This window comes from Pristiophorus japonicus, chromosome 13, assembly GCF_044704955.1.
Source record: "Pristiophorus japonicus isolate sPriJap1 chromosome 13, sPriJap1.hap1, whole genome shotgun sequence".
In the NCBI taxonomy this organism is placed as follows: Eukaryota; Metazoa; Chordata; class Chondrichthyes; family Pristiophoridae; genus Pristiophorus; species Pristiophorus japonicus.
This window is the reverse complement of record NC_091989.1, coordinates 138,105,400-138,126,662: the sequence shown is the minus strand read 5'-3', so window position 1 is coordinate 138,126,662 and position 21,263 is coordinate 138,105,400. Positions and strand designations below refer to the sequence as shown.

Genomic DNA, 21,263 nt, shown 5'->3' with positions numbered 1-21,263 from the left:
TGCATTGGTGATCATTTTCCAAGTCTATCGCCTCTGGATCAGTTCCTATGGACTGGAGGGTAGCTAATGTAACACCACTTTTTAAAAAAGGAGGGAGAGAGAAAACGGGGAATTATAGGCCGGTTAGCATGACATCAGTAGTGGGGAAAATGTTGGAATCAATTATTAAAGATGAAATAGCAGCGCATTTGGAAAGCAGTGACAGTATCGGTCTTAGTCAGCATGGATTTATGAATGGGAAATTATACTTGACAAATTTCTAGAATTTTTTGAGGATGTAACTAGTAGAGTGGACAAGGGAGAACCAGTGGATGTGGTCTATTTGGACTTTCAAAAGGCTTTTGACAAGGTCCCACACAAGAGATTGGTGTGCAAAATCAAAGCACATGGTATTGGGGGTAATGTACTGACGTGGATAGAGAACTGGTTGGCAGACAGGAAGCAGAGAGTTGGGATTAACGGGTCCTTTTCAGAATGGCAGGCAGTGACTAGTGGGGTGCTGCAGGGCTCGGTGCTGGGACCCCAGCTATTTACAATATATATCAATGATTTAAATGAAGGAATTGAGTGTAATATCTCCAAGTTTGCAGATGACATTAAGCTGGGTGGCGGTGTGAGCTGTGAGGAGGACGCTAAGAGGCTGCAGGGTGACTTGGACAGGTTAGGTGAGTGGGCAAATGTATGGCAGATGCAGTATAATATGAATAAATGTAAGGTTATCCACTTTGGTGGCAAAAACACAAAGGCAGAATATTATCTGAATGGCAGCAGATTAGGAAAATGGGAGGTGCAACGAGACCTGGGTGTCATGGTTCATCAGTCATTGAAAGTTGGCATGCAGGTACAGCAGTCGGTGAAGAAGGCAAATGGTATGTTGGCCTTCATAGCTCGGGGATTTGAGTATAGGAGCAGGGAGGTCTTACTGCAGTTGAACAGAGCCTTGATGAGGTCTCACCTGGAATATTGTGTTGAGTTTTGGTCTCCTAATCTGAGGAAGGACGTTCTTGTTATTGAGGGAGTGCAGCGAACGTTCACCAGACTGATTCCCGGGATGGCAGGACTGACATATGAGGAGAGACTGGATCGACTGGGCCTGTATTCACTGACGTTTAGAAGGATGAGAGGGGATCTCATAGAAACATATAAAATTCTGACGGGACTGGACAGGTTAGATGCAGTAAGAATGTTCTCGATGTTGGGGGAGTCCAGAACCAGGGCTCACAGTCTAAGGATAAGGGGTAAACCATTTAGGACCAAGATGAGGAGAAACTTCTTTACTCAGAGAGTTGTTAACCTGTGAAATTCTCTACCACAGAGAGTTGTTGATGCCAGTTCATTGGATATATTCAAGAGGGAGTTAGATATGGCCCTTATGGCTAAAGGGATCAAGGGGTATGGAGAGAAAGCAGGAAAGGGGTACTGAGGTGAATGATCAGCCATGATCTTATTGAATGGTGGTGCAAGCTCGAAGGGCCGAATGGCCTACTCTTGCACGTATTTTCTGTGTTTCTATGTTTCTGTGTTCCATCTCCATGTTATCCGATTACTTTTTTCTCAATTCCTTCAAATGCACAAGCCTCCACAAACCTTCCTTCAAAAATCATTCCTTTTGCCTTCTGACCATGCGCAGATGACCCCTGACCTTCCGAATCGCGGGAAAAGTTATTTGCCTGAAAAAAAAGTGCATGCGCAGAACGATCGTTACTATGGACACCAGCCTTGCACGACTGAATACATCGCTATCGACCATTTCACATCGCTAAGGCTATCGCCCAAACTAAAAAGGCGACATGAGCGGTTTTTAAAATGGGCGATATTCCGCCGTTCCTGAAAAATAAAAAATCCACTAACGCCGGAAATATCACCCATTTTTGGACGATAGCAATCATAATGGAAAGTCTAGCCCACTAGTGTATTTTAGATATAGCAGGTGTAATGTGAACAACAGGAAATTGGAGTGTAGAATGCTTTCACTGTCATTTGAGATTTAAAGCCTACAGGGAGCGATATCATAAGTACTTTTCTTGTTCTACACGCAACAAAGTAGAATGCGTTTCACTGTGAAGCTCATTTTAATGTACCATTAGATGGTTCAGTCTGAAAAGTTTTGCAATGAAAGGAGGGACAGCCCCGCACTGTTGGACATGTCATTAGTTAATACTGAGATGTGTACTGGGTGTACAGCCCCAAACATATAAATTGTCGCATTTTTGCAAAGTTGTTCTAATATGTACTGTATTGAAGTTGCTTATTTTGTCACCAACATACTGAAAAAGTTGCGTGAGGAAAAAGATGGTGTGTCCAAACGTTGAATGCACTGTTACATTATATTGCATCAGTTGACAAAACAAATAGCGATCACACGCTTTTTTAAACTCACCCTGAAGAATCCTGAATGGGGTAGGCCCGACATCAGCCCCGCTTCATCGATAACTACTTTCACAATGGGGTCTTTCATTATTTTCGGCCTGCACAGGATGCAAATCTAGCAATGGGACCAACACTTGTGCAGATTGGCGCCATTGCTAAATTGGTGTGCTTTGCACCCATGTACTGCTGCATGAATGTACAGAGATGAGGAAGGGTACTGTCATGAAAGGATTTAAACCCAAAGATGAGAATTGTAAATTGGAGGTGCTGGTCGCTCAGGAGCCAATGTAGGTTGCAAGTACATCGATGATGGGTGAGTGGTACTTGGTGCAGGATAGGATACAGATAGCAAAGTTTTGAGTGGGTTGAAGTTTATGGAGCATGGCAGATGAGAGACCAACCAGGAGTGTATTGGAATAGTTGAGTCTGAAGGTGCCAAAGGGATGGATGAGGCTTTAGGCAGCAGATGAGCTTGAGGCAGCAGATATTATGGAGGTTCCTAAAATAATTTCTGAGCCATCAGGATGTATAGGATGGTGGAAGCAGGAAGGTTGCAGAGGACATGTAGACAATGCTAGAGATTTGATTGTGCTTTCCCACAATTCTACGATCAATTTTGGAATATTTAGAATACATATATATCGAGTGCATATTATACAGTAATTCTGTGCCATACTGAGAGTCAGGAGTTAACAGCTTTCAAGGAGGAGCTGGAATTACTGGCAGTTGTCCTCGTGCTGCTTATGTATTATAATATATTCTTACAATGTAATGTGGGTCATGAGCTAAATTTAACTACTGAACGGGACTTTTGGGATTGATTTTCTCAGCTGAAAGCAGTTAACTCTTAACTTCCTCTTCACTCTTTGAGGACTTCAGCTTTCGCAATACAAACATGGGTCGATTTTTGCTCGTGACTGTTGGTAGAAGAATCACTGCAGGTATACCAGTGTTATTGGTATTTCTCCTTCCAGGTGGAAGAATGGAAGATCTTATTTAAAAAGCTAGCAAGTTGCCTTTATACATGATGGCGACTTACATGTTATTCCCACTGCTGCTGAACAGCTGGGTTCTTGGCCAGTGCAATAAAAGTTCCAATAAAGCTTTTCTTTTTGGTGAGGAGGGGATACATGGTTCCATACTCATCTTGAGTCTTGACATACTTGGGGTAGTGTTTCCGCTAAGTTGCACTGGTATTTCCAGCGCAATTCGCCCAAAATCGGCCAAACCAGTGCAAGAGATAGCGAAATTTCAAGCGGCAGTTACATTCAGTGCAAATCGAGTTTCCGCAATCTTTTGCGCTAGTTTTAAAATATCGCACTGGAGACAGGCCCGCCCACAGAGCTGTCCACACCCCAAGCTCGAATTAATCACCATGCCGAGTTTCTGCTAATTGCGCCCGCTTGCGGGCCTTCAGAGAGTTTCTTAAAATTAAGCTGTTTTGTTTAAGCACAAGGGTATGAATAGGCACCTTTTAAAGCTTTTAAATATCAAAAATTTAATTTACTAAGAAATTGACTTGTGTATACCAATGAAATTAGTAAATGGCTCGGTACATTTTTGTTAAGTCATTTTCAGTGATTTAAAATCGGGGTACTCAGTTGTGATGGACTAGACACTTATTAAAAATGCTTATTTTTTGTGATTAACCCGATTTCAGCTGTATTGATAAACCTACACCAGGTTACCACTCTTAAATATATCAAGGAATACAAAAAAAAACTGTTTTTTTAAATTGCGTTCGAAAGCGCTGTCCAATTGCACTGGTTCATGGGCGATTTTACTTTTGTGATTATGCAAATTAGTTTGAGTGGAAACTTGAACCATAATTTCATTTTGGAAAACTAGTGCAATTTTGAGCACTTTACACATAGATTGCCGATTGCACTCAAAGCAGAAACTCTACCCCACTGAATGCAAATGCCTCAAAAGAAAGCCTTCGGTCTTCCCAGCCCGGATCATGGCTCCGATGTCCTAATTCCCTCCCATTCACGGTTCCAATGTCCTAGCTTTTCCCCACCCTGCCCCATATCCCCTCCTGATGGTGGCTCCGATGTTCTCGTTTCTGATGGCGGCCCGATGTCCTCGCATTGCTTCCCCCCACCCCGATCGCTGCTCAAGCTTTCAGCCTCTACTGACTGCAGAGGATCTCCCTCAATGGTCCTCGTCTGTGACCTCCTGCTGTTTATTTGTGCTCCCACCCACCAGCCAGGATGTCAATTTGGCCGGCTGTCAGACTGGAGTCTGCAGCAGTTTATTTACATGAGGCTCTGCCGGGCTTTTACCCCGCACCCGCCCCCGTTAATCTCTGGGCCAATATTATAGTGGTTGAAAGAAAGATAGGTTGCATAAACCTTTCTTGTATTCCCTTGAATGTAGAAAATCGAGGGTGATCTGATTGAGGTTAAACTGTTAAAACGTTTTGATGGGGTAGATAAGTAGAAACTATTTCCTCTGTTGGAAGAATCAAGAACAAGCTCTAATCTTAAAATTAGAGCTAGACCATTCAGAAGCAAAATCAGGAATCACTTTTTCACACAAAGGGTAGTAGAAATCTGGAATTCTCTCCCCAAAAATATAAATGTAAGTCTTTCTTTCAAAAAGTTGTTGAGGCTAGGTCCATTGCAAATCCACATAGTGGACGCTGGGACAACTAGAACTTTCAAGACTGAGTTAGATAGATTTTTGTAACATAAAGGCTATTAAGTTATATGGAGCAAAGGCGGGTAAATGGAGTTGAGGTACAGATCAGGCTATGATTTATTTGAATCACTTAGAGGGGCTGAATGGTGTCCTCATACTCCTATGTGAAATTATGTTATATTAAACACAGGTGCGCCTTTAAGTCTATCTTGCAGCAAGGGTGAAGGTACTAAAATGGGAAATATTGGTTCATAAAAAGTATTTATTAGAAAGTCAGAATATTGAATTTATAAAACATTGCTAATGGAGATTTCAACATTTCTCTTATGTGTAAATCTCTTCATCAACATACAACAAAGGATATTGCATTCACATGAGTTGCAGGTAGCTGTAGGTGGCTTTTTAGATATCTGCTGAGCATTGCTGTGGTTTTGCTTTCTATTTGGAAGTCTGGAACCATTTATATACATAAATTTTAAAATGCGCCTTTATAAGAATTTAAGTGAAATAAAAATATATGACTACAAGTGTATCTCCCTGGCATTACTTGTAGGGCTTTGGCTGAAGCGAGGTGTGGGAGCGGTGACTTCAAGCAGATGCTACAGGTCAGGACCGAGACCGGGGGCTATAAGTCCAGCCGAGACTTGTCCAGCATAGCCAGACATGGGGTCAGTGTTTCAAGCAAGGATCACAGGCTGAAGGATGTGGATTGGGTGGTACAGAGAATGAGGCTTCAAAGTTGAAAGCAACAGCGAGCAACAACTGTAAATCAGGACCTATAGTTCCCCGGCTTTGCCATTAAGATCTCTCGTGGTTGCAGTTTGCAAGATGATAGTCTGTAGTCATTCTTTTGGATGAGTTCCACCCAGCTTCTAGAACTTACTTGGGTGTTTATAGTAGAATAGATTTGGTCATTTAATTCATTAATCTGAAAATTTAGAAAGGAAAAAGAGAAAACTAATCAATCACAAGCCCCGATATTTATGGGGAGGGAGTTTTGGACGGGAAACCTGGACCGGTTCCCCGGAAGTCTTGCTGAAGTTAACAAAAGGACATATATCATGCAAATAAAGCAACATCATAACATTCAATGCATGTCAACGGTGAGGCATTTTCACGAAGCTGAAGGCTATATGGCACAACTCGGACAGCAACTTTTAGATATTCGCATCTACTCCTCACCTGAAGTTGCTGTACCATTTATGCATAAATAATGGTGAGTGCCATTAGCCTCACTGTTATTTTGACAGCAAATTCTGGCTTATTGAGTCAAAAACTGCACAGTGTCAAATACCAGTAATGGGGGTTGAAAATGTTAGTTGTTATTGAAGCTGAAATTTGCAGCTATAATGATATAAATGTAAATTTTCACATGGAGCCAAAGAGCCACTCTGTTTTGTGTACCTTGTTGTCTTTAGGTAGACTAGTCTAGGGCTTTGACTGCAAAGTTCTATTACTTTCATATATAATAAACCATTACTTGCATATCAGTCCCTGCCTTATTTTAGTGTTTATCATGGTTAGCCATGGGTGTACATTTTCTACTTTAAGGAATTAATGTAAAAGACATGGTCAGATCTCTTAGCATTCTGGCTGTTTTGGTTTTACATTTGCCTGTGCCCACCACTAATAATCAAGCTAGCATTTTGATATACTTGGTTGCTGTCCTTCGCATCTTTTGAGATATTTCCCTACCCTTGATAAGGAATTCAGAGTTGAATTTCCAATCTCAGGGGATGACAAGTTCTCCTTTTACTAGATAACCCTTCAGAGAAATCTGTAGCATTCTTGGCTCAGTTTTGATATAGATCGAAATAAAACAGATTTACAAAATGTTGTGCAGACAGATAGATGTTTCTTGGATATCAGTAGAAGAAGGCAGTAGAAGATTGATTGCTATCGCTTTGGATAAGGACATTGGATCTCTTGGGTATTTGGTTATTATTCAGTATCTGAAACCATGGCTATGTTTACCCTTTTCACACTAGAGTGGATATTAATATTTAATTTCTGTTTTTTCAATCACAACTGTTTAACAGTTTCTGTGCAATGAGAATTTTTTTCTTGTTTCATGAAACATATGTTTGACTACTGTAGAGTTAATTGGCTATACTTTAAGTTATTTTATACAGACAATATCTAGTAGAATTATGTTTTTTGTTTACCAGGTCTATTGTACGCCTCACAGCAAGTATTTTAGGTAAACAAGTGGACAGCATTGCTCCAGCAATTACTAGGGTTTTAGTTCAGGGTAAACAAGTAAGTATACACCTTACTCAACAGTATAAGTTCATTTGTAAAACAAATTTGTTTATTTAATATTGCTGTTAATTTTGCAATTCTCTCATGAACCATTTTTTGGGTTGTGGTTTAAATATCATGGGTAAGTCATGCAAAATAACAAGATATTTTCAAATTAGAACCACCCAATATTCCTTTCTCACGGCCTATAAAGAGTGTCCACACAAATGGCAGTCAATGGCCTGTCTCATTTTTGTTGCTGTTGTGAGTGAAATAAATTTTTTCCCCTGAACATTAGAAAAAACGAAATTGCATTCCACATCCTGAGAACATCCTAAACCGCTTTAGTCAATGAAGTACTTTTTAAAATAACGTCATTATTGTAATTTAGGGAAAAAAGTCAGCCAATTTGTAGACTTAACCGATAAGGGAATATGAGGTTATGGGGAGCAGGCAGGGAAGTGGACCTGAGTCCATGATCGGATCAGCCATGATCATATTAAATGGCGGAGCAGGCTCGAGGGGCCGGATGGCCTACTCCTGCTCCTATTTCTTATGTTCTTATGTAGATGGCTAAGGTCCCAGAATCACCAATCAGATAAATGATCAGATAATCTGTTTGATGGAGTTTTTTGAGGGATAAATATTGGCCATCAGGAGAACTCCCCAGCTCTTTTTTGTGCCATGGGATCTTTTATGTCCATCTGAGAGGGCAAACAGGACCTCAGTTTATGTCTCATCCGAAAGACAGCACCTCCGACAGTGCAGCACTCCCTCTTACTATACTAAAGTGTCAACCTAGTTTATGTGCTCAGGACTGTCGAGTGGGGCTTGAACCAACTTATTACTGACCAATGGGTGAGAGTCCTACCATTGAGTCAAGACTGACAGATTGTTTTCAACTTGTTGACCTGATAATTAGTTGTGTTCAGTTAGTTTTATTGTGCTTCTCAAGTTAAAGAAGAGATTTATTAAAATCATATACACAACTAGCAAGGGTAAACACAGACATTATACCAAACAGTGCATTATACAAGCCTATTATGAATTACTGAAAATATTCTGCCAAACAATTTCTGCTGCAGAGCTTATTTGCCCTCATCCCCCAACTTGTCTCTTTTTTTTTAAAAAGCTATTTAGTTCGACTATATGATTGTCCACTTTTCTCTTGCCTGTCTTGGCATTTGATGAGTGCCCGGAACCTTTAAGAGGAATAGCTGCCTCTTTTATATTTTTATATTTTCCACTGAATTTTATAGTCTTCTTGGTTAGGGATGTCCATGTCGTTGAATGGAATGTTTGTGCATTTTCTTATGTCGTTGCCATATCCTGCCCTTTTCTCTCTGCCCAAAAGATCAGCTGTGGAAAAACCCCACAGTCCGAAATGTTCCTGTCATCCATTGATGGCGGGTGTTTCTTTCTACATGCACGGCGTATACTTGTGTACTATTGAGATGTTTTGTGGTAAATTCCACAGAACATATGAATTCCCAGGGCATATGTACCCTTTCAGCTCCTTTGAATGAATTTTCCAATCAAGTCGAAAAGTATAGGCAATTTCCTGCTGTGTACTCATGCCTACTAGGAACTGGAATGATTTCACTGAATTTTATTTTGCTTGGAACCCATAGCGTGAGCAGAAAGTGGATATTTTCTTTTCAACTGTGTGAGCTGGATTCAGGCCCAGATTCCATTGATGAAAGCTCTGTGTTCGAACTCATTGTGCCATGCTGTAATCCATTTGGAAATGATCTTAATTTTGCTTGAATTACCCGTGATGTCTGGATAACTTTATGCAAAGAATGAGGAATAAGACTCCTGAAGCAAAGCATTTATCTTTCTTTGTGTATATCCCTGGCTTGTTAAGTCTCACCCATGCAGCAAAGGGGTTTTCTTTCACAGATTGCTAAATAACAGCTGCTTTCATTAGGATTTAGACTTTGTACAGATATATTAAAAGGGAGTAGCAGTCAGAATATCTTCATGCTTAAACAACTCATCCCCACTATATTAGATACACAGATCATTTTCAGCTTTCACAAACTTGTGTCAATACACATCGAAAAAACATATATTAGAAACAAAATCAATTGCTATGAGGAAATTGATACAGAATCCTGAGGAGACTTTTCATCACATTCAGCATGGCATCTTGAGTGAATGGATGTTGCTGCATGGTCTGCTGCAGTGTTCTGCAAACTTCTTATTAGCTATCACCATTTAGCCTTTATCATCATTGAAATAGTTGTGTCAATTCACTTTCACCCCAAACTGGAGCACCATTTTTCAACAATATAAAATAATTTGGAACCTTATTAATGGTAAAAACTAAAAGTGAGCAAACAGTTTTGCATGTTTAATGCGGCACTTTTAGTTTTTGTCGTGCTTGTAGCCTTTTATTGCTCAAAACTGATGAGGCATTTTCTAAATATATTATATATTACACATACATTATATAATATTTCTTGAATTGCTTAACTCATTTTTGAATTTGTTTCTAAAATCAATGAGGAATTATAAAGACATTTTGAACAACCTTCTATACATGATTACAAATATTACTGTCGAAGATTATTTTAAAATATGAGTTTATATCATTACATTCTAAAAATAGGTTCATATTAATGTGCATACATACTATGTGACTAGATACTTCATTCATTGTAAGTTTTCCTCACTGATATTTGCCAGGTGACGATAGGGGTGTTCGGACATGAGGAGGAGGTAATTTCAAACCCCTTGTCTCCAGGGGAGATAAAGAACATTGTCTACACCAAATGTGCCCCACACGATGAAAGGGAGGCAGTGCTTCAACAGGAACTTGTCATTCATATTGGTTGGCTTATCTCTAATTCTCCAGAACTCTTTCATGGCATGCTGAAATTTAGAATCGGGTATGTTACACATCAGGTATTATTTGGCTTTGAAGCAAATCACTATTGGAATATTGGTTCTTTGTTTATGATGTTAGCATGCATGAGATTCATGAGTGAAGCAAATTTTATTTTAAAATAAATGTTTCAATGGCTCATATGGACAGTCCTGGCTACATTATATAAATATTGGGCCATAATTTCCTGTAGGAGTGAACGCTGTTAGTTAAACTTGCCCAAGATTATCGTTTAATCTCAACAATATTTTGCACTACAAATTACTGAAAGTGCAAGCTGATAACTAATACCAGTAAAAAGTTTCTCTGCAGTGATAACACCGTTTTCCTTGGCGAGGAAGGAAAACCAGGCCTCTGGGGCCTGAGTGAACAGGGCAGGCGTCTGTGTATCTCCTTATCCAATCAGATTGAAGGATTTTGAAATAAACAGCGCAAGGAAGTGTAAATTAGAGTGGTTGAATTCAATGCCAAACCATGTTCAGAGAGAAACAAAGATTGGATTAAGAGAGAGAGAAAGAAAAAGAGACAGAAAGGAAAAGTAAATAAAAAATAATTTTAAATTTCACATTTTTGAAATATCCAACAATAATTAAAACCTGAAGGATTGAGACTCCACACTTTTAATAGTTAATTTTCGATGCCAGTGAGGTTAATTGGCAGTATTTAACACCTAGCACATTGTTAAAAGCATCTGTCCTCGACAATATTTATCCCTCAATCAACATCTAAAACAATTTATCCGGTCATTATCGCATTGCTGTTTGTGGGAGCTTGCTGTGTGCAAATTGATGCCCCGTTTCCTACATTACAATGGTGACTACACTTCAAAAAATACTTCATTGGCTGTAAAGCACTTTGGGACATCCAGTGGTCATGAAAGGCGCTATATAAATGCTTATATATTTCTTTAAATGGCTCCAAACAGGCTCCTTGTGTCACTTCAGATCAGCTCTACATTTCTGTGGCGAGTTTAGTTCAAATCAAATACAGCAACTTCACAACGTTCAATGGTGAGCCAGGCAGCAAGATGCCGTTTACGCGAAGCTTTAGATCCATAACCTAATAAATCTCTGTTTTTAAAAAAAAGATATATATTTGTTCTTCTAACCTCTCCCTTCATTCTTTTGGGGTCATCTTAAATTTATGCCCACTGCTTGCAGACTCACTAACCAGCGAAAATAGTTTTTCCCCACTAATCATATCAAAACTCTTCATAATTTTGAACATTTTCATCGATCTGTTATCTTTCTCTGTTCTAATGTAAAGAGACCCACCTCCTTTAGTTACTCCTCATAAATTTCTCTTAGTGACTCTCTTCTGCACTCTCTACATAGCCTTGACAAGTTCCCTAAAGTAGGGCACTGAAAATTGCACAAAATATTCTGGGGCCGAAATTGAGACACACCCCAAATGGGACGCACCTACCGGATCCGGAAAAATTCAGAACTCTGAATTTCTTTTGCCTCGGTGCAGTCAGGTACAGGGCAGAAGTGCCCTTGCAGTGGGTCCGCTGCCCGACTAGTCATTAGCACCGCACCACAACATCGCTCCCCTTTAAAGGGGAGAGCCGCTCCGAGCTCTGCATACTTTTAAGTTAGGTCTACTGGGCCACCAGGGAAGGTTTCGGCCAGGCCAGTGGCCTGGCACCCAAGAAGGGGTGCCAGGCTGCTTGTTGGCGGCCCGGCCGAATCTGGGGGAATAATTGTCGGGCTGACCTGGCAGTCGGCCGACAAAAAAAATGACATGGCCACAGCAGTGCGCCCTCCCCTTTAAGGGCGGCCAGAGTGTGTACCGACAGCAAAAGCTGTCAGGGGCACCGACTTACAGCGGGGCCATTCCCGCAGGGCAATTTTGGAAGGGAGCAATTTCCTGAGGGGCAATTTTGTGAGTGGGTCCCTGTCAGTCAGAAAGGGGTCGGCGCGTGCACACTGGGGCAGGAAAACTCGCCGAGCAGTCCCGCACACTGTTCCAAACCTGAAGTAGGGCAATTTACAAAATGGCGGCCCTTCCGCGGAGAGTCGGCAGCCATTCCGCGCCGCCCTGTGGCCGCCGCTTTCGGGAGGGGCAATTTCGGCCCCTCTAGCTCCAGTTTAGACAATAATTTCTATAGGTTTATTACTTGCCATTTGTACTCAATGCCTCTATAATAGTTTAAGATTGTTGTATCTAAACCCCTAACTCTTTGCTCCTCGACTTAATTTAGGCCCCAAAATGCCATGCTTTTTTTAATATTAATTTCTGTGCAGATTCGGGGCATCTTTTTGGGGTGGGTGGGGTGGGGAGAGTGGGTGGTAGAATAAGGTGGAAGTCATTTCCACTGACTGCCCCAAGATTAGTCCCCAGTAAGTTTCTTATTGTGAAACTCCTGTCGAGTTCCCAGCCAGCTCTCTAGCATATATTACAGTGAAGACCAGTGGTGCTGCAGCCCTAAATTTCCTAGGCTTATGATCGCAATGGTAAGTTAGAATAAGAAATATAGGCACAGATGTTCCCAGGGTCAGCAGATACTGGCAGAAGTGAATTTTTAGCCTGAAGCTTGCTGAGCAGCAATTACTGCAACTGGGAACAATCTTTTGGAGCTTTTTGTTTTGCATTGCCCATGGGAGTACAAGACCACCAGTATATTCTGACCCATCCCAGTCCCACCCCCAGTGAAAACCTCTAGGTTCAGGAATGGTATTCCCTATGGGCATACCACAGAAATTAGCCACAACCACTAACACAATCTTCTGTGAAATCTGAAGAAAAGTACTTATTTAACATCTCTGCCAATCCTTCATCCTCCATACAATTTCATTTTTTTATATCTAATATTTTTCTTTGCTCCCCTTCTAAATATTCTATGCTTTTAATAATTTTCTGTTCTATTATTTATGCAAGATTTGTCATTAATTTCTCTATTCATCCAATGATCTCCAGCTTCTGCTGCATGACCTTTACTTCTTGTTGGACTGTCTAGCCTGCGCTCTGTTTCCTGTTTGAAAGTTTCCCGTTGTTTGTCCATTGTTTTATCTGCCAATTTTCCTTTCCAATTATTCATTTCAATTTATCTGGGCTAGTTCCTTTTTTATTGCATTGAAGTTGGCTTTTACCCAGTCTGCAATCTGTATCTTTGACTGTTCCCTCAACTTTTCAGTTATGATATTGAATCATTCTATGTTATGCTAACTATTTCCTAGATTTTCCCTATACCTTTCATTACCTATTAGCTTAGCTCATGAGTAGCAATCTTGCCACTTATTCAGAAAGTTGTACTGCAAGCCCCACACTAGAATTTGAGCAAGTAATCTAAGTGGCTTGTCAGTGCAGTACTGAGAGTGAGTTGCACTATCGGAGGTGCTCTCTTTTGGATGAGACATTAAACCAAGGCGCCATCTGCCTGTTCCGGTGGATGTAAAAGACCCCATGGCACTATTTGAAGAAGAGCAGGGCAGTTTTACCAGTAGTTGGCCAATCAACCCAATCCCTCAACCAACACCACCAAAAAAAAATAATTTCTCTCATTGCTGTGTGTGGGACCTTGTCCTCAAAATGCATGCTGTATTTGCCTACATAACAACGGTGACTACATTTCAAATGTAATTCATTGGTTGTGCAGCATACTGAGGCTGCTGTATAAAGCTCGGTGCTTAATAAATGCAAGTTAATTTGTTCATTCCTTCTTTACACTGCTTTATTCTGTAGAATTGGATCCAGTATTGTCTCTTTCCTTGGATTAAAAACAGCTTCATGTTGACTGGATATTTTAAATAAATGGTCAATAATCACACAAAACCCTTTCCTTTTCTGCCTTTTAGAAGTCCATTTAAATACAGCACTCACTTAAACCTAATTGAGAGATCTGTCATACATATTTTATTAGACACGTAGCATCAATATAGCAAATTAGACAGTGAATTAGAGATCACAAGCTGAGGAAAATGAGCAACCAAAGCTTGACATGGTATTTGTTGCTAATAGAGAACTCAACTTTAGCTTTTATATTGCTGTATATTTCAAATTATATTGCCATATTTTTTATATATTTTATTTGTTAATTACAGAGACAGTTGGGTAAAAATAGTGTGTTGTATAGACACATTTCATTATGGTGATGGTTTTAAAATTCAGAGAAAGACTGAATTCAGGGGGTCAGTGGGTATGACTGAGTCTGGACATTAATTCTTTTTTCTGCAAGCTGTATTGTACAAAAATGGCTAGACTTTAAACTTACACTGTGTTTTAAACCAGAAAGGATGTATATAGCTTTAAAATAAGCTTTGTTATGTAAACTTTAATATTGGGCTAGAAATTGATCAGCATACCACTGGGTTTTTCGGGGGTATTTCCTTGTTTTGGGCGGTCTTTCATTCATTCGGAAATTCATTGCAGTCGTCCGCCGGCGGTTTTGCAATACCGCTGGGGAGCGGACCGCCGGTGTGCAAATCTGGGAAAACCGCTCCCGCCCGATTTTGGGGGAGCGGTGATTCATACTACTTCTTCACAAAAAACGCCCAGTCGGACCAGCCTTTCGATGGACAGTAGGTATGATAAAAAAAAGATAACTGAACGTTTTTTTTAAATTCTTTTACATCGATTCAGTGGAAAAGGATCCCCTGAATGTCTTCTGATGTTTTCTTTTTTCTTTTTTCTTTTTTGGAAAAGTATTTTTTGTATTTTTCCCTCTCCCTAGGCCAACTCTAGTCTTGGACTTAATTTAACCAGGACCGCCGAGAATCCATGTGCAACACCCATTTTTCCCGCTGGGCGTTTTTTTCTTCTATTTTTTTGATCAATTTTCCGCCAGCGTTAATTGCAGAATTTTAGCGGTTTTTGGGGTAGTAAACGGGCGGTGGTGGCCTTTGATCAATTTCTAGCCCATAGTATTTGACAATTATGAAAAAATATTGTTTCAAAGATATAGTGGTTCCACCATGACAAACTTGCATTTATATAGCACCTTTAATGTAGTTAAAGGCTCTTAGCAGGAGTATAATCAGACAAAAATTGACACCGAGCCAAAGAAGGGGATATTAGGCCAGGTGACCAAAGCTTGGTCAAAGAGGTATGTTTTAAGGAGTGTCTTCAAGGAGAAGGAAAAGGCTGTGAGATCTAGAGGAGGAATTCCAGAGCTTCAAGCCTAGACAGCTGAGGGCTAAATAGTGATTCTCTGTTCAACATCACAATAGTTCGACAGAAGCATAAAGGTAAATTAAGTCAGGTTACGCTCCTGAAATAGATCCTCACTTGACTGGAACATGGATTAAAGAATCGGGCACAAATGTTAGTACATCCAATTTGCAGCGCTCCCAATTCTTCGGTGATTAAAATCTCTCACTGGAAGATCAAGAGTGCCGTGAATCAGGTGCACTGATCTATGTGCCTGAATCCTCAATCTATAACCCCATTAAGTGATAATCTGTCCTCGGATTGTAGCCTCTCAAAATATACTGTATAAAGCATAGAACGAGAAAGAACATTTAGTCCTTCAAACCCACCCCTTCAGCAATTTATGCGATTGTGCATTCCGTCCGCCCATTTAATCTCCAGAGGGAACATTCTATATAAAATTTCCCTGATGCCAAAGATAATTAAGCAAAACTAACGATGGAAAACTAACAATAACTTGCATTTAAAAAGCATCTTTTACGTAGAAAAACAGAATCAGACAAAAAAAATTACACCAAATCAAAGGAAAGGCTAAAAGCTTAGTCGCAAAGATGGTTTTTAAGGAGGGTCTCAAAGGAGGAGTGTGAGGTTGGGAAGAAGAGAGGTTTATAGAGGGAATTCTAGAGCTTAGGGCCTAGACAGCTGAAGCCACGGCCACCAATGGTGCAACAATGGAAGTTGGGGACGCCTGAGAGGCCAGAATTGGAGGAACGCAAAGCTCTTGGAGGGTTGTAGGGCTGGAAGAGATTACAGAGATAAGGAGGAGTGAGGCCATAGCGGGATTTGAACACAAAGATGAGAATTTTAAATTTGCAACATTGCCAGACTGGGAGCCAATGTCGGTCAGCGAGTACAGGGGTGTTGGGTGAACGGGACTTGGTGCGAACTAGGTTAGAGTTTTGGATGAACTTGCATTTATGGAGGATGGATGATGGGAGGCCAGTTAGGAGAGCATTAGAATAGTTGAGTCTGGAGGTAACAAAAGCATGGATGAGGGTTTCAGCAACAGATGGGCAGAGGTGGAGATGGGTGATGTTATGAAGGTGGAGGTAGGCAATCTTGGTGATTGAGAGGATATGAGGCTGGAAGCTCAGCTCAGGGTCAAATAGAATGCCAAGGTTGTGAACAGTTTGCCAGGGAGGGGGATGGAATTGGTGGCTGGGGAACAGAGTTTGTGGCAAGGGCCAAAGACAATGGCTTCGGTCTTCTCAATATTTAAACGGTGGAATCATTTGCTCATCCAATACTGGATACCGGACAAGCAGCGTGACAAATCAGAGACAGTGGAGGAGTCGGGAGCGGTGGTGATGAGGTAGAGCTGGGTGTCGTTAGCGTATATGTGGAATCTGACGTTGTATTTTCAGGTGATGTAATCGAGGAGCAGGATGTAGATGAGAAATAGGAAAGGGCCAAGGATAAATTCTTTGGAGACATCAGAGATAATGGTGTGAGATTGGGAAGAGAAGTAATTGCAGGAAATTCTCTAGTTATGACAGAATACGTAAGAATAGAACCAGGCGATGGCAATCACATTCAGCTGGACTACAGAGAAGAGGCATTGGAGGAGGATGAAGTGATCAACTGGTTCAAAAGCTAGAGACAGGCCAAGAAGGACGAGGAGAGATAATGCATCACAGAATCGTAGAATGGTTACAGCACGGAAGAAGGCCATTTGGCCCGCCGAGCCTACGCCAGCTCTCTGCAAGAGCACCACAGCTAGTCCCACTCCCCCACTCTCTCTCCTGCAAATGTTTTTCTTCCAGGTACTTATCCAACACCATTTTGAAAGCTGTGATTGAATCTGCCTCCACCACCCTTTCAGGCAATGCATTCCAAATCCTAACTACTCGCTACATTAAAAAGTTTTTTCTTATGTCGCCTTTGGTTCTTTTTGCCAATCACCTTAAATTCAATTAATTAGATAAATCTGGAATAAAAAGCTAGTATCAATAATGGTGACCGTGAAACTATCAGATCACAATCTGTAATCTCATGGCCCAGCATATCCCTCATTCTACCATTACCATCAAGCCAGGGGACCAACCCTAGTTCAACGAGGAGTGTAGAAGAGCATGCCAGGAGCAGCACCAAGCGTACCTAAAAAAAAAATGGAACTGCCAACCTGGGGAAGCTGCAACACAGCACCACATGCATGCTAAAAAACAGAAGCAGCTTGCTCTAGACAGTGCTAAGCGATCCCACAATCAATGGATCAGATCAAAGCTCTGCAGTCCTGCCACATCCTGTTGTGAATGGTAGTGGACCATTATTAAATCACTAATGGGAGGAGAAGGCTCCATGAATATTCCCTTCCTCAATGATGGCGGAGCCCAGCACGTGAGTGCAAAAGACAAGGCTGAAGCGTTTGCAACCATCTTCAGCCAGAAGTGCCGAGTGGATGATCCATATCGGCATCCTCCTGAGGTTCCCACCATCACAGAAGCCAGTATTCAGCCAATTCGATTCACTCCATGTGATATCAAGAAACAGCTGAGTGCACTGGATACAGCAAAGGCTATGGGGCCCGACAACATCCCGGCTGTCATGCTGAAGACTTGTGCTCCAGAACTAGCCGCGCCTCTAGCCAAGCTATTCCTGTACAGCTACAACACTGGCATCTATCTGACAATGTGGAATACTGCCCAGATATATCCTGTCCACAAAAAGCAGGATAAATCCAATCCGGCCAATTACCGCCCCATCAGACTACTCTCAATCATCAGCAAAGAGATGGAACAAGTCGTCGACAGTGCTATCGAGTGGCACTCACCAATAACCTGCTCACCAATTCCCAGTTTGGGTTCGGCCAGGACCACTCGGCTCCTGACCTCACTACAGCCTTGGGCCAAACATGAGGTGAGAGTGAATGCCCTTGGCGTCAAGGCAGCATTTGACTGAGTGTGGCATCAAGGAGCGCTAGTAAAACTGAAGTCAATGGGAATCATGGGGGAAAACTCTCCATTGGCTGGAGTGATACCTAACACAAAGGAAGATAGTTGTGGTGGTTGGAGGTCAATCATCGCAGCTCCAGGACACCATTGCAGGAGTTCCTCAGGGCAGAGTCCAAGGCCCAATTTCAGCTGCTTTATCAATGACCTTCCCTCCATCATAAAGTCAGAAGTGGGGATGTTCGCTGATGGCTGTACAGTGTTCAGTGCCATTCACAACTTCTCAAATAATGGAACAGTCCATGCCCACATGCAGCAAGACCTGAATGACATTCAGGCTTGGGCTGATAAGTGGCAAGAAACATTTGCGTCACACAAGTGGCAGGCAATGACTATCTCCAACAAGCAAGAGTCTAACCACTGCATCTTGACGTTCAATGGCATTACCATCACCGAATCCCCCATCAACATACTGGGGGGTCAGCATTGACCATAACTTAACTGGACCAGGCACATAAATACAATGGCAACAAGAGCAGGTCAGAGGCTGGGTGTTCTGCGGCGAGTGTCTCTCCTCGTGACTCCTCAAAGCCTTTCCACAAGGCACAAGTCAAGAGTGTGATGGAATACTCTCCACTTGCCTGGATGAGTGCAACTCCAACAACACTCAAGAAGCTCAACACCATCCAGGACAAAGCAGTCCGCTTGATTAGCACTCCATCCACCACCTTAAACATTCACTCCCTCCACCACCGACACACCGTGGTGTGTACCATCTAAAAGATGCACTGCAGCAACTCGCCAAGGCTTTGGCAGCATCTCCCAAGCCCGCGACCTCTACCACCTAGAAGGACAAGGGCGCATGGGAACACCACCTCATCTACTTTGCCCTCCAAGTCACACACCATCCTGACTTGGAAGTATATCGCCATTCCTTCGTCGTCGCTGGGTCAAAATCCTAGAACTCACTCCCTATAACAGCACTGTGGGAGTACCTTCACCACACAGACTGCAGCGGTTCAAATTGGCGGCTCACCACCATCTTCTCCAAGGCAATTAGGGATGGGCAATATATATTCACCTTGACTGCGACGCCCACATCCCAAGAATGAATTTAAAAAAAAATCTGTGTCCTTTGGTTCTCGTCCCTTGTGCCAATGGGAACAGTTTCAGTCTTATCTACTCTGTCCAGACCCTTCATGATTTTGAACACCTCTATTAAATTTCCTCTCAATCGTCTCTGCTCCAAGAAGAACAATCCCAACTTCTCCAGTCTATCCACATAACTGAAGTCTCTCATTCCTGAAATCATTCTCGTAAATCTTTTCTGCACCCTTTCTGAGGCCTTCATATCCTTCCTATAGTGCAGTGCCCAGAATTGGACACAATACTCCAGTTGAGGCCGAACCAACGTTTTATATAATTTCATCATAATATCCATGCTTTTGTACTCTATACCTCTATATATGAAGTCCATGATCCCGTAAGCTTTTTTAACTGCTTTCTCCACCTGTCCTGCTACCTTCAATGATTTGTGCACATATACTCGCAGGTCTCTGAGCTCATGCACCCCCTTTTGAATTGTACCCTTTAGTTTATGTTTCCTCCTCATTCTTTCTACCAAAATGTATCATCTCGCACTTTTCGGCGTTAAATTTCATCTGCCTAGTGTCCGCCCATTCCACCAGCCTGTCTATGTCCTGTTGATGTCTATCGCTATCCATCTCACTGATCACTATACTTCCATGTTTTATGTCATCTGCAAATTTTGCAATTGTGCCCTGTACACCCAAGTCAAAGTCATTAATATATATCAAGAAAAGTAGTGGTCCTAGAACCGACCCCTGGGGAACACCACTGTATACCTTTCTCCAGTCCGAAAAATAATCATTCACCACTTAGTATCCATGCTGCCATGGTCACATTCACTTAGGATATCATTTGTGACTTTGAGTAGGGTCATTTCAGTGCTGTGGCAGGACCGAAAACCTGATTGTAGAGGTTCAAACATGGAGTTGCGGGAATGATGGGCACGGATTTGAGAGGCAACATGTTCAAGGACATGTTTGGAGGGGAAAGGGAGGTTGGAAATGGGGCAGGTTTGCATGGACAGAGGGGCCATGGGTGAGTTATTTAAGGAGTGGGGTGATGACAGCAAATTTGAAAGGGAGCGGGACAGGACCAGAGGGGAAGGAACCATTTACAATATAAGCTTGGAGGCCAGGAAAGGAACTTGTGGTCAGCAGTTTAGTTGGAACAGGGTCACGAGAACAGGAGGTGAGTTTCATGGACAAATTGAGCTCAGAGAGGGCATCAAGGGAAATAGAAGAGAAACTACAGAAAGATGCAAGTTCAGGGCTAGGGAATGGAGGAAAGCAGCAGAGGCAGCGTAACAGATGGTCTCAACCTTAGCTGCTGAAACCCTCATTAATGCTTTTGTTACCTCTAGTCTTGACTATTCCAACACACTCCTGGCTGGCCTCCCATGTTCTACCCTACGTAAACTTGAGGTCATCCAAAATTCAGCTGCCCATGTCCTAGCTCACACCAAGTCCCGTTCACCCATCACCCCTGTGTTTGCTGACCTTCATTGGCTCCCATTTAAGCAATGCCTCGATTTCAAAATTCTCATCCTTGTTTTCAAATTCCTCCATGGCCTCGCACCTTCCTATTTCTGTAATCTCCTCCAGCCCCACAACTCCCCCACGATTTCTGCGCTCCTCCAATTCTGCCCTCTCAACCATCCGTGGCCATGTCTTCAGCTGCCTAGATCCTAAGCTCTGGAATTCCCTCCCTAAATCTCTCCACCTCTCCATCTCTCTTTCCTCCTTTAAATCACTCCTTAAAATTTATCTCTTTGACCAAGCTTTTGGTCATCTGCCCTAACTTCTCCTTCTGTGACTCAGTGTCAAATTTTTTGATTATATAATACTCCTGTGAAGCACCTTGGGACATTTTAACTACATTATAGGTGCTATATAAATACATGTTGTTTTTGTTGTTAATGACTATGGGCCCAAATTTCCCCAGCCACCTAGAGCAGAGGAGTTAGCCGTGGTACGCTGACTGTGTGGGGCAAAAAA

General features: G+C 41.9%; 1 protein-coding gene across 3 annotated transcripts in view; it reads left to right on the top strand.

Moving 5' to 3' along the window:
• The window catches only part of phkb (phosphorylase kinase, beta), a 381,738-nt gene that overhangs the window by 330,359 nt on the left and 30,116 nt on the right, over positions 1 to 21,263 (top strand). For 2 of the 3 annotated variants that reach the window (XM_070898048.1, XM_070898046.1), the window contains 2 exons: positions 7,182 to 7,272; positions 9,946 to 10,148. In XM_070898048.1, coding sequence (XP_070754149.1) covers positions 7,182 to 7,272; positions 9,946 to 10,148 — 294 coding nt within the window. The remainder of the gene's footprint in view (positions 1 to 7,181; positions 7,273 to 9,945; positions 10,149 to 21,263) is intronic. The other variant, XM_070898047.1, reaches the window with a different exon arrangement.